Here is a 14,585-nt window from a genome sequence, read left to right on the forward strand (position 1 = left end):
CAAAAGGCAGTTAATTACCAGTGGGGTCCCTTGGGGACTGATATAAGGCATCCAGTGGCGTCCCTTGGGGACTGATACAGGGCATAAAAACTGTGCCCTGGGTAATGGACCAGCATGTTCAGCAAATATGTGAACAATACAAAACTGGGGGAATGTCTGATACACTGGAGGAGAGGGCTGCTAGATAGAGGGATAGGAAGAGGGAAAAATGACCTGACAGAAAGCTTGTGAAGTCCAAAAGCAATAATACCAAGCCTTGCATCTGGGCCAGGATACAGAGAACCTATGCAGGGAAAGGCATAGTGGTCCCGTGGGCAAAGAATTGAATTCATGGAGTCCACAGTGATGGCTTGCTGCATGCTGGGTTGTTAGTAAGGGTGTAACTGGCAGGCTGCAGAAATTATTCTTCCCTTCGTTTGGCACTTTTGAGAGAGCAGCTGGAGTATCATGTCCAATTCTGGGCTCCTCAGTACCAAGGTAAACACTGGCATAGGGGGGAGCACGTGATATAAGTGGTGAGGTTGAAGGAAGCGAGTTTGTTTTACCTCAAGAAGAGAAGGCCAATGGCAGTTCACTGTGGTCTACAACTGCCTACCTAATGGGCAAGTATGGAGAAGACAGAGATAGACTGATCCCAGAGATGCATCATGACTGGTCAAAAAGCAGTGAACAAGATACAAGAAAATACTTTTGCCACTGTAAGGATGGTCAAACACTGTAAAAGGTATACAAGAAATTGCATGTTCTCCATTCTTGGAGTTAAAAGTCCCTTCAAACCCAAGTTATTTCATAGCTCTATTTATCCATTTTAAATTGTTGGTTTTCAACCTTCTTAATTTAGTCCTCTGTACAAGAAGATAAGGCATTTTACTCCATATCTTTCTTTAGGACTATGTAGTCAACTGGCAGAGAATACTGAAAATGTTATGACACTAATTCATTCCTGACATGTGTTTTCTCTTTTAAATTAACCAACTTTTCCTAGTTCTGGGAGGAAAAAAAGAAAATCCAAAAATGTGCTTCTTTGAGTTACATTCCACTCCTATACTGACACCATAAAACACTGACATACTGCAAGACTAACATTAGGCAAAATCTGCTACATGACCCTCTGCAGTGTTTTATGATTCTATTTTGAGTCAATGAAATTACAAGCTTTATTACAATGAAATAGTCATAACAAGTCTGAAACACTTCAGATCACTGATTACACCCTTCACAAGAGACAGATATAACATCTGTCATCCTTCAAAGCCTCTGCATGATATGCAATTGATTTACAGACTTCCGACTTAGCAACTGAGATGCTTAATGTTCTAATTCCTTTAGTGTTGAAATCTATCTTTTATACCTAGCAAAGTGGCACTTTATTTTTTGAAACACTATTTGGTTTATTTGCTAAAAAAAATGAAAAATAAAAAGCATAAAAGCACAAAGATCTTTGCAATATTGTCTGACCTAAACAGCAAGGGCTTTCTGCTGCCCAGGCCACCAGGACACTGAATTGTTTTATACAAGTCAATACTCTTAGCTGCACAAGTCAATACTCTTTAACTGCACAAAGGACTGTCTTAACTCGTCCAACATGTCACAGTCCAGAGATAATACCACCACACACAGATAACCCCCCACCAAACTAAAAACCAGCAGCAAGCATTTGATATACTGAATTTCCCACGTAAGTCATCAGTTAGCTCTCAAGTAGATAGTTCAGAGAGAATAACTGACCCATGCCAAGGTAAATGTGAGGCTTGCCAGGAAAGTAAACAGCCTATATCTTGACTCTTCTAGAGTGAGGCACGTTACTGCGTAACAGGAAATAAAACTTGCAATGTAGAAAAGGATAACTATTTGGTGAGAGAAAAATACTACAGATTATTTTAGGTTGAGTTCCTCTAAGATACGGTGATAGAGAGAAAAAGCACTTGGCCACAGGGTAACTAACTAGCAAGACAAGAAATAGAAATCCAGACTGCACAGCTCTTTTAGCAGCTGAGATTATCAACGTAAACTTTGGCTTGTCAGCATTTCGCTTGGATCTCTGAAGAGAAAACACATGCTTCACCTAACAAATGGAATGTTTTCAAATTAAGACATTTCTGTTTGCAGCCAAGTTTACTGAGCAACCACGAATTTTCAGTCTGAAGTTTATCTAGGACAGTCCTTCACATCACAAAAACCACCATTCCGCAGCAGTATGCTTCTAGACATTGTGGTTCATCGTTCGGGGATTTTCAGAGGTTTTCTTACGGTAAGATGCCCAACTTCTAAGTTTGTTTTTCAATCACAAAAATAGCATGAACTGCACCCCCAAAGTCTGAGGCCAGCACAGTGATTCAGGAAGAAATATACCAGCACATTTCTCAGGCTTCTGAGGTTATTTAAAAGCCAAGTCCACTGTTACAAATTTAGCAGATCAACTTTAACTGCAGTAACCCCATGTCTTGGAGTAGAGTACTACTCCTTCTGCAAGCAGTGCTTTAGTGTTGAGAAGTCATTTATTTGTCTCCACATCTGGAAGCTCCTTGACTGCCTCCTTGAAGCCACAGTAAGCAGAAAGTCTGTCACACCTGCAGGCGTGTCCACCTGCTTAAACAGGGAAAACTTCAAGAAAGACTTCCCATGATCCATAGGTATTCGTAAGAAAAAACCCAAAAACCTACCACCACTAACAACGAAAAGAACCCTCTAACAACAAAAGGAACACTCTTGTAGCTGTCATCTTCTTGAAAGCTGCACTACAGATGCGAAATGTGCATTTACTAAGAGCCACTGAAATATGCAAGCAATAGTACTTAATATCTAGGAAGGTAGTTTCTAGCATGACACTGATATCCTTTTACAATGTCAGAGAATGTAATCCACTACAGAAACTATTCACCTAGACAAAGGCTTCTGAGGGGAGGGTGACAGCTGGCAACTCAATCAACTATCCATACTTCACATTCAATATACATACACAGCAAGTTTGCAAGAAAAGTTGAATTGAGTAAAAATACAATATCATTTTCATTCTACTGAAGGGAGTCATCAGATGACTGATGGGAGTCATCTTATTGAGTCTTGATGAAATACGGGTTGACATTGACCTTCATTCAGACCTTCAGATTTAGAACACAGTGACCTCAATAGTGTAACACTCAAATTACTTTAACTACTCCACTGTTGTAGCTTGAGAGCAATAAACTCTAAAGTTGTATTCTCAGCACTATGCTCTTTGTAGTCACAACATAAACAAGGAGCAGTCAGGTAATTCCTTGTGGCAAAAGATCCTATGAGAATCAAAGCAAACACACAGTTCCATTCCCTGCGTGTGAGATGACAGCAATTCAAGTGACAAAATCAGGTAACAGATCAGCCCTTGAATGCACCAGCAGAAGACGGTTAAGCAATCAGATAAAAAGTTTTTACATTACTCCTGACACTAAAAATAGAGTGCCAAAAATGGCACGAGCACAATTTCATGAGTAACTACATACCTGCTCTCCTTGCCTCGATGCAAGCAATACTCATTTCCTCTTTCAATTCATGATTTTCATTGGCTATAGCTTCACCGACTGTAACAAATCTCCCAACTGCCAGGTTAACTGCTTGGCCCACTCGTTGAATTGCTTGCAGAGTCTTGTCTGAACGCTTTGGTTTATCCTTATGATTAATAAGAGTAGTTATCTGTGAACAAGAAGAGTTAATTAGAACTGCATGCAAGAAGACATTTTAACTTCAGCATTAAAGGCAAGTTTTGAACTGAACTCAGTAATAGATTTTTTTACCATACTTCACTAATAAAATTGTTGAGTCATTGTCATGGTTTAAAACCAATCCACACAGCTCGAGTACTCACTCCCCCCCTTGCTCCCCCAACTCCCAGAGAGTTAGGAAGGAGAATCCAAAGAATGTAGCCCCCACGGGTTGACATAAGAACAGTTTAATAGCTAAGGTATAACATAAATCACTACTGCTACTACTACTACAAATAATAATGATAAAGGAAATAAGCGAAGAGACTACAACACCTCACCAGCCACCAACCCATAACTCACCCCACCCTGCCCAATGGAGCACTGACCGATACCTCCTCCATCCCCCCAGAGCTCCAGACCTTCTGGATCTCTCCTGGTTACATCCTGGGTATGACGTGCTATGTTATGGAATACCTCTTTGGCTAGCCTGGGTCAGGTGTCCTGTCTCTCCTTCCTCCCGGCCTCCCTCCTCCCTGGCAGAGCATGAGCTCAGAAAAGGCCTTGCACAAAGCAAACATTTGAGCAGTAACTCAAAACATACATACTATCAGCAACCATTCTCAGCCCTAAAGTCAAAACACAGCACTGCACCTGCTACCAAGAAGGAGAAAAAATGACTGCTACTGCTCAAACCAGGACAGTCATGAGGTATCATTTAACTTCTCAGAGAATGAAAAAAATTTGGAGTATGATTAGGTTTGCTCATCTGCCTGTGATCTCAGGTTATCTCACATCTCAAATGAACTGAGGACTTCTTTTTTCCCCCTCCTATTTACAATATCAAAATAAGCTGTCCTAGGTCTCTCAACTGGCTGTCACTCTACAGACATTGTAAAAGCTGAGGAGTCCAATAGCAGACAAATCAACATCATTTTGTGTTTGCCAGCATTTTAAATCTTACAGGTTTTGTACTGCCAGGTATCTAAACACATCAACTAGGATTCTGGAGCTTTGGTTCTTTTGACTAACATAAGCCTTTATAAATGATGTTTTATACAACTGATTAAGGCAGGCTGTAAGAAAGAATGAGTAGTAGCAGAGTCTTTAAACAAAAAGAACTATTTGTCTTCTGGAAATAATCTGAAGTATTTGAGCCCTCTCCCCATTAAAATATCCACTGTACTCATACATTAAACACTCTCAATTACACCGGATTTCTAGAATTTGGAACAAGCTGGCCATTTAGATGCATGTTATCGGTAAAAGAATTTGTGAGGACATTGTTATTTTGAACTCCACATCTCGTATTGGGTGTTTTGCCTGCCAAACTATATATTCCTTCTTGGATCACACTGACCAGAGATCAGGCTGCATGCAGGCAGCAGGCTACCGAAGAGTTGTCCAAAACACCAAACATGAGGTAACAAACAAAGTAATCCCTCTCCCACCCAAAGAGAAAGGCAGGATTGCAGAAGTAGGTTCTCAACCACGGCATTAAATAAACATGAGAACAGCATGCAATCCTGACACTCAGAATTAACTAATTACAACCGGCATAACAAACAGTATAGGAGCTTTACATTTTTGGTATGACAACCATATTCCAGTGAGATGAAGGACAGAAGGAGAACTCTGTCATTTCAAACATCCTGCACCAGCATAAAAGCCATCCTTGCATCCCTCTCTCACTTTTGCAATCTGATGTGGGTCAAACCCGATTTGTGGAGAAGTTGATGTATTCCACACAATCAGTTGCCCAGTCCAGTTCACTGCATAGCTGTATGAAAGGGAAAAGGGAAAAGGTACAGACAGAAGAGAAAGATGGGCAGTTCCTTTCAGCAGCAATGTTCCTTTTAGCAGCATCATGGTTTAAAATGCCCACAGAACTGCATTGTAAGTCACATCCCCAGGAACTCAAAAGATATCTGCTGAGACAATCTCAGAATTACATGAATTACTTAAGTGTTTGAACACCTCAGCTGTGTCAGCTTACATACACAGACACTTTTTCCTGTTCTTCAAAATCCATCATTCGCTCATACACTCTTCTATCTTCCCAGTCAAGCCTATGGTAGGACAAGAGCATAGAAGCTGTACCTGTAATGCTCACATTGACTCCAAGCACAGAGCAGGAAGCAGTACAGGAACTTTTCCACTTCATAATTTGATCAATGTCAAGGCTTACCCTTCAGATATCACTGAGCTGTATTTCTTGGGGAGTAAAAAAGTAGTGGTGCTCTTTAACACCTTACTGTGGCTTGTTTTCACTGCCAGGAGCTGGTTTAGCAAGTCTGCAGTATTAAACTCTTTGTAATGGAAAATGTCAATACTTCATAGAGCACTTTGCACCAAAAAACCCCAAAACACTGTAGATGCTTCAGGTATACTAAACCAGCAAATACCTGACACTTGACAGCAGCTAATCTAACAATCCCAGACAGCAAATTCTTGACAAGGCATGGACAAGCAAACCTGCAGAAAGCATTAGACCAAATGCTGAATAAAACCAATTTGAAAGAGTCACAACATTGCTTCCTCAACAGATTTTTAAGCAAACAGCAACCCAATCCTAAGCATACAAAAGGCTAATATTACATCCATAGAGTTAATGACTCCTCAAGAGTATACATAAAATAGCACTGGCCTAAGATAAATAGAGCACTAGTTGGAAGCATGTCAGGGCTGCAAGTTCACCTCCCACGGCATTTTATACCAGCAGAAGTTTAAACATGTTCTGCATAACCCTGGAAAAAACACTTATGCCACACTACAGAGTGAAAGGAATCCCACTGTCTCTTAACAATCATCAAGGGCATTTGAATCCTATATGTTACTGTAGAGGTACGCAAATGATAACAATTATGAAGATATCAGTTTAAGTTGCTTGAATAATGTCTTACAAAACATTTTCAGAAACACTTTCATTTGAGACATGGGTGAAGTTTACAATGCTGTCAGTTCCTTAGCACTTTCTTCATAGGGGATCACCAGTTCTGCAGAAAAAGACATCTTCTGTACCCCCTCACATGAGGTGAAGCAAGAACCAGCAACTGTTTTGGCAGATCACCTCACAAAGCTCTGCGAGGCCAAATGCAAGATCCTGCAGCTGGGTTGTGACAATGCAGACTGGGGGATGGATGGATGGGTGGACTGAGAGCAGCCCTGCAGAAAAGGACTTGGGGATATTGGTGCATGAAAAATTAGGTGTGAGCCAGTAACATGCGCTTGCAGCTCAGAAAGCCAACTGCATCCTGGGCTGCACAGAAAGAAGCATGGCCAGCAGGTCAAGGAAGCAATTCTCCCACTCTAATCTGGAGAGACCCCACCTGGAATTCTGCGTTCAACTCTGGAGTCACCAGTACAAGATAGACATAGATCTGTTGGAGTGCATTCAGAGTATGGCCACAAAAAATGGTCAGAGGGATGGAACACCTCTCCTATGTGGGAAGGCTAAGAGAGCTGGGCTTGTTCAAACTGGAGATGAGAAGACTTCAGGGAGACCTTACAGCAGCTGTTCAGTAGATAAGGGGAACTTATGAAAAAGGATAAAGAAAGACATCTTACCAAGGCCTGTAGTCTTGTATCCTGAATAAAACCCTTGTGCAGGGGACAATGGCTTTAAACTAAAAGAGTGTATATTTAGACTGGACACAAGGGGGAAATCTTTAATGATGAGGGTGGTGAAAACCTGGCACAGGTTGCCCAGAGAAGCTGTGGCTGCCCCCTCCCTGGCAGTGCTCAGGGTCAGGTTGGACAGGTCTCTGAACTACCTGATCTAGTGGAAGGTGCTGGTGCCCATGGAAGGGGGTATGGAACCAGATGATCTTTAAGGTCCCTTCCAGTCCAAACCATCCTGTGATCCTACTGTAGACACACACTAGAGCAGCTTGCATATGCAGTTCATATACAGCAACTGAGGCTTTGCTAATACCTCCTGGAATAATGAACTCTTAGTTAAGTAATACAATTTTTTCTCAGACTGGCTAACTTGGGACCACTACAAGTAGTATCTAAGTAACTTTCTTAACATTAGAGTGGAGGAAAGTTTGTTGAGCTCCACCATTTTTTTTTCCCAAAGTAAGAAACTGTATGGATTGCCAGTTAAAAACAAACATTATGAAAGAAACTACAACAGAAGTTGGTCAAGAAGTTTGAAATATATCAAGACAGACAGCTTCATATATCACCTTTTTCAAGTGTGATCAACACTATTTAGCAAACGCAGCCTGTACTAGTATAGTAAAATTTACATATGCTCGTTACATAAAAAGTAAGTAACAAACACTCCAGAAATAGGAGTAAGTAAGTCATTATAAAAGAAAGAGATAGATGAAGATATGAAATACAGATCGGCTAAAGGAAAAAGGGCTGTCTTTGGTTCTAGAAACATGACATATAACAAATGTAAAATGCTTAATAACATCACAAGTATCAGGAAAGCTCTTCAGATACAGATGGGCTTCTCAGAACTTGCCACCTGCAGAAAACATTGGTGTGCAAATGAGGAGAATGTGTAATTCATAGGATCATACAATAGTTTGGGTTGGAAAGGACCTTCAAAGGTCATCTAGTCCAACCCCCTGCAATGAGCAGGAACATCTTCAACAAGACTGGATGCCCCACAACCACATCCAGCCTGGCCTTGAATGTCTCTGTCATGCATCTACCATCTCTCTGGCGAACCTGTGTTGGTATTTTACCACCCTCATTGTATAGAATTTTTCTGCTCAGATCTTTCTCTTTTCTTCAAGGAGTGTAAGGAATGACAGGTATATACTCAGGTATATCTATCCTCCATTTAAAATGAAGTTACGAACAAGCAGAGGTAATAACAAGTGAAGGTTCAGATTCCTTTTAAGACTTAAACTTATAACCATCAAATTAAAAATATGCTTTCTTTTCCCTGCAGCCCATTCAATTGCAACCAGACCAGCACATAACTGCTGTGTTTCTTTCAGTTTTGTTTTGGTTGGTTGGGTTTGTTGCTGTTTTGCAAACCTGTGACTCCAAATACAGTAACTAAGCTCTCCTTTAAGCTTAACACCTCCCAGATATTAAATATGTTGTATTCTGATCATGTATCACCCAGTCATTAATATTGGTGGTGTTTGGGCAGGAGTTAACAGCTGAAAAGATTACTTCCAAGTCTCTCTGAACAAGAGTAATACGTTACATGCTGTTTACTCAAGGATTTACTGATCAGGTCATAGAAAAGAAACAGTCCTTTTGATGGTACTCATGTTCCATTTAATGTGAGCTCTTACACTATTTCCCTGGAATGCTTATCTGAGATTTGAGACAATCAGTTTAAGGAGTGTGCAGTCTCAAGAAACTGTCAGTTACAATCTTTGTTACTTGTTAGAAGGAGCCCCAGAAAAACAGCCTTTTCCCCAAGTACTTCACTGAAACTAACAGTTTCTATATAGCCAGGATGTATCAAGATGTACTTTGTGTTTTAGCAAAATGAGCTGGGTTGTGGCAGTTTCAGCAGCTGTTTTCAGAGCTTTTTGAGAGTGTCAGATACTGACATTTAAGTCGTTATATGCTTCCTGCACAGGAAGCATCATGACAGCATGCTTAGCTAAAAATATTCTAATGTCTATTTATTATCAGTGTAATTAAGTCTTGCATGACAGAATTAAGTGATACTTAAAGAGACTGGATTTCAGGAAGTATTTATAGGTAACTATAAATAAAGCAGGGGAAATGTTGCTATTTCACAGCCACTGCTACAAACACAAGAGTTAAAGTGAGAAGTCATACTGGAAGATACCCTATGCATCCTTCTCCCTGATGGATATTGTGCTTAATACATAGAATGATTTAGACTCTCAAGAGTAGTATTTGAGATGTTTACTCTATGCAACGAGGATTAGCATCTTTAAAGTAACAGCTCCTCTTCCTACTTTGTGTATTTTCTGCTCTCTACTTTCCATTAATTTCATAATTGGAGCTTTGAGCATCCTGGTCTGGTGGAATGTGTCCTTGCCCATGGCAGAGGGCTTGGAACTAGATGATGTTTAAACATTAACCATTCTATGATTCTAAGAAAATGCAATAGCACTACATACTAAAAAAGGAGCTACAAATTTCTACAATAGAACTGTGTTGTAGAGTAAATTTAGTTGCATTTGTCAGGACATGTAGGAAACTTGGTCAGAAAGACCTTTCCCACACTGTTCATACTTTCATTAGTTCATCTTGAATACGTGGGTGGGGAGGAACTTCTAATATTACATTTTAGGAACTCGCTCATTAGGTCTTGTGCTTAAGGACAAATAGATCTTCAGACTCATTTAGGCAGACAGCAGCACAAGTTGTTCCAACACCCACATCTGCTACAGCATACAACCACACATGTTAGAGCACACAGAAGCAGCAGCTGGCATTTGACATCCAGCCCCTAATGGCTACAGGCATAACTGTCACATAGATTTCTCATCATAAAAGATCAAATTAAAGGATCTTGAGATGTGAACAAGGACTACCTGCTTACCTGTCCTAGAAATCAAAAGTCTGTTAAGATCAGATGCCCACTGAGTCATTATTGAAAGCCTTCCTTAGCATTTTCTACTATTTCAGTCACTGAAGTATTTTTCAGAAGTCTAGCTAACGTGCAGATTTTTAGAATTGGAAATTGGAAATCCTTATTTTCCTACTCAGTTTCCATTTCGTGGAAAACCCCTGCAAACAAGCTTTGCAGAAACTCAACTCTGAAAGTTTTCAAAGGCTGGAAAAGAATAACCAAAACCAGACCCAACTGCATTAACTACTAATGCACTAGTTTATTGTAAGAACCCATATTATTCTATTTACCCTGAAAACTTTGAGACAACTGCCTCTGCTTCACAGACACTTGAACCAGAACAGTATCTTTAACATGTTGTTATTGAAAAGAGGCAATCAACCCCTTCTTGCAGAAGTCACACAGCCCTCAATGCATCATTCAGGAGCTCGAGCCACAAGTTCTGTAAAACAGCTTCCAAGAAGTGGCATGAGCCTGCTACCCCCTTATTTATGTATTTTTCCCATAGAGCCTATGCACCAGTGTCTAGAAGGGCAGTACAAATACACTGCGTGCCAAAGACCGACGAGTTCTCTTATGTTTGTGGTATTTAGACTGTTGTATCTGTACTTGAAGGCTTCTTAAAAGCATCTTCTCATTGCTTTTGTACACATCTTTCATAAAAGCCTTCAGGGAAGCAAATGAAATAAACTAACAACCTGCAAGTTGGTTCACTTATCTGCAGGCAAATGCTAACATGCTTAGGGGAGCCTCAGGCAATCTTTCACATGTAGTGTCTAACCAGCTGATAGGGCACCTCTGGAAAGGAAGAAGGAACAATCCAAGACCTGCAGTGACAAGCAGAAGCTGACAAGCAGCACAAGAACAGCCCTACAGATCCCTGGTATACCTAACCTAGTATCTTATCTCCTATCTACCCAAACATGCATACCTAAGAAAAGAACACGAATAAAACAAGCAAACGAGACAGTAGCTATACTGCAGTTGTAACCAGATTTTTAGTTAACTGCAAATCGTACATTTTATTTTAAAACACCACAACATCTAATTGTGCACTTCTCACAAGCACAATAGCTTCAACAAGTAGAAAAATATTATTTGGAAGGGGTGAGAACAGTCCTTTTCAGATCCAGGCTTCAAAACCTACTCTTTGTAAAGCTTGCAGGAAAGACAAAAGTACACAACTTCAAATTCGAATACACACCTTGGATTGTCAGTACTACTGCTATGTACTTGTTACACATTCTTGGAATTGTTAAGAGATCAAAAGAAAGGATTCAACTCACAGCAAGACTACTAGTGAATACCCTTTATTTATGCTGAATGCATTCCTGCAAAACCAAGAGCCCTTTAAATTTCAAGATCCAAACCAAACACAATCAAGAAAATTATTATCCAAAATGCAATACAAATGGATTTGTTCAACTGAGATGTAGTACTTCGATGACACTGGTTTATTTTCTCCAGTGTGTATTATTTTTTGGTTTGAGGATTTTTGTCTTTTTCTCCAAAGTAATAAAAACTCTGGAAACTTCAGGAATTTTTCTTCACTGGGATTAAATTATTTCCAACTTTTTTTTGCAAGTTGTTGTGAAAAGGAACTCCAGAGAAAGTAAAAAAAAAAAGGAGTAAACACAGCTGATCAGTTCTTGCAGCCTGGGAATTGTTAGATATTATGTGGAGGTTTGAATTACTTTAATAACGTTACTAAAGTAACACTGCGGAAGAGAAATACGCTTGCTTTTTAACATTCACTTTTCACAGACTCCTTAAAATCAGGGATCTCCAGTGGTCTGCAGATACAAAGCAGAAAAGTACGTGAAACCTGGCCTGTGCTCCTGCCATCCTCCCCACTTTTCTCCACACACAGAAGGATCACTAGAGAACACCCAGTGAGACCTGACCACGGGTCAAAGCTACCTCATTTACTCTTATTGTAAATGTTGTAAATATGCCTAACAAGCCAGAGAACTGCTCTATCTACACCCCAAGAAAGGTGCCTTCAGAATGTCTACAGAAATGGGTGAGGATGATAAAAATCTTTGCTTTCAGACAACTCAAGTTAGAGCTTCCTTCTCTTTCTGAAGAGATGTATAGAAATTCACAGACTGAAATTTGCACCTTTGAGCAACCTGACATGAGCTGGCAAAGGCAATGTTTCAAATTGAAAGTCCAATTGAAGCTCTTCTGATTATACGGTACGTGCATCAACAGGTATACTGAGCATCAGAAAACACGTTTAACTACCATAAAACAATCTAAAACCAAAATGGTCTCTATTGTCAATTGGCTTTCTAACTCAACTGCTGTCTTGAAGTTTGCTGAAATGCACACCTAACTCATGAGAAAAAGTGAACTTAAGCTAAGAGACTCAATTTGTTTTAGGGGTATAGGAACCAGTACATTTTCCTCCCCTCCAGTTGCCCTCCAGTTCAATATCTTCTTACCCAAATGGGTAAATTAACAAACAAAGCTATTAGTCTTTTTCATTCTACACCTAGAAATCCTGGGCACAAGCAAGACTAAGAAAACAAAACCACCTTGGAGAGAAGCTCGTTGTTTACAATATACTTTCAGATGTGGTCAAATCAGATGCAGACATGATTTCAGCACTAGAGAGATGCAAATCTCAGGAATAATTCCATTTACTAACATGAACAAGTAACCTCAAACCCAGAGACTGAACGGCAAAGTATTATTGTGGCTTTCCTCACTAACTTGCCTTTGCTAACTAACCTTCTGCTGCTTGTGCAAACAATACCTCAGCCAGCTCTGAGCTGTGGAACTAAAACATCAGATACTGTAATACAGCAAGGACAACACACTGATACCATCTGTGACTGAGAACTCTCTATGCAAATTGGGATTGGCTCCTGAAAATGCAGAAAAAGTTGCTTGCTAGTCCCATAAACAGGCAGCTTCACAGGCACAAACACCAGCTATTCAATCCGTCTTGCACTGCATGCTGCAGAGTTCTTCCAGCCATTTTCAGAGAAGGTTTCCTTAGCAGCACTTTAGCATACCACTTCAATTCAGAGCAACACCTGGTATTTCATCTTGAAAGGACACACTTGCCCTAGGGATTAACAGAGAAATACAGTGTGCTCTGGAAAAGGCTATGCAAATCCAACTACTATCCACCTACAGGAGTGCAAAACAAAGCAAAAACTTCATATAATCCAGGAACCATTATCTGATTTATGTTAAAGAGCCTGTATATTCTGATTGCTTCCTTGAAGAGCTAAAGAGCAACAAAAACTCATTCAGTTGGAAAATTCAAGAATATTTAAATGTAACATTGAAATACACTAAAGAATCTTTGGCAATTAAAAGGGAACATTCCATACGTTGGTCTAGCTCCTACATGTTAAGCACTTGCAACTTTGGACTGTATTACCCTTCTAAATGATTTTGACACCTGTGAATTAAAATAAATAAATAAATAAATAGAAACAGCACTCCAAAACCTACATTTACAACATTACGTTAATGCAGCACAATTTTATTCTATTATTATTTGAAAATACAAGATTGGTGTAGTTACATTCATTCCACTTAATACAAAAAGTCAATACAAAAATGTTTCTCTAAGAAAAAAAGCCAGCATTATTTTTTATTTTTCTATATACATCTGAAAGAACTGTGAGATTTGTTCCAACATGATTTTGTAACTTGTGTTTAGGACTTATTTTACCATTTGAGAATTCATTTTATTTATAAAGAATAGAAATCATCCCATTCACCATCTAAAGTAGATTAACATTTACAAGCTGGCATCAGAGTCTATAACATTCATTCACCCCACTAGCTTTAAACAAGACTGGGGATGGAATGCAATACCATTCAATGAGTAAAAATTACCATTTAAGGCTCTATCTAGCAAGGGTTATGTGTTGTCAGTGAATTAATAAATACAAAATAAATCCATGCATAAAGCCATAAGCTCAGGGTACCCTACAGTAGTTTTGCTAAACTATAATCAGCGTTGTTTGCAATCATTAATTCATAATTCATCCTTTGGGGATTTCCCTACCTAATCTGTCTAAAACCATCTGTTAACAATGCTGATTAGCAAGAAGGCTGCTCTAATTCATTTTGTACAGGATCACTGTGAGGCAGCTTTGATTTAATACTTGCTCTACTGCAGAACTACAAAAATGTTTTTAATCTACAGAAAACTCATTAATCAGATCTCATAAATTTGAAATATAAGATTCCACTGAAAAACAGCAATTGATTTTTAGCTATGTCAATAAGAAGCATCTTACTTCAGCTACCTGAAATGCTAGTCTGACTCATCTATCATATCAAAGACTAAGGTACTGAACATTATAAATCAGTAGCCAAGTAACTCAAAGCCAATTTCACCATCTGAGGGA

General features: G+C 39.4%; 1 protein-coding gene across 1 annotated transcript in view; it reads right to left on the bottom strand.

The window, feature by feature from the left end:
* The window catches only part of CTNNAL1 (catenin alpha like 1), a 55,674-nt gene that overhangs the window by 32,995 nt on the left and 8,094 nt on the right, over window positions 1–14,585 (bottom strand). Inside the window, exon 2 of the mRNA XM_034060900.1 lies at window positions 3,480–3,669. Within this exon, the coding sequence (XP_033916791.1) occupies window positions 3,480–3,669 (190 nt within the window). The remainder of the gene's footprint in view (window positions 1–3,479; window positions 3,670–14,585) is intronic.

The sequence above is a fragment of the Melopsittacus undulatus genome, chromosome 1 (assembly GCF_012275295.1).
Source record: "Melopsittacus undulatus isolate bMelUnd1 chromosome 1, bMelUnd1.mat.Z, whole genome shotgun sequence".
Taxonomy (NCBI): Eukaryota; Metazoa; Chordata; class Aves; order Psittaciformes; family Psittaculidae; genus Melopsittacus; species Melopsittacus undulatus.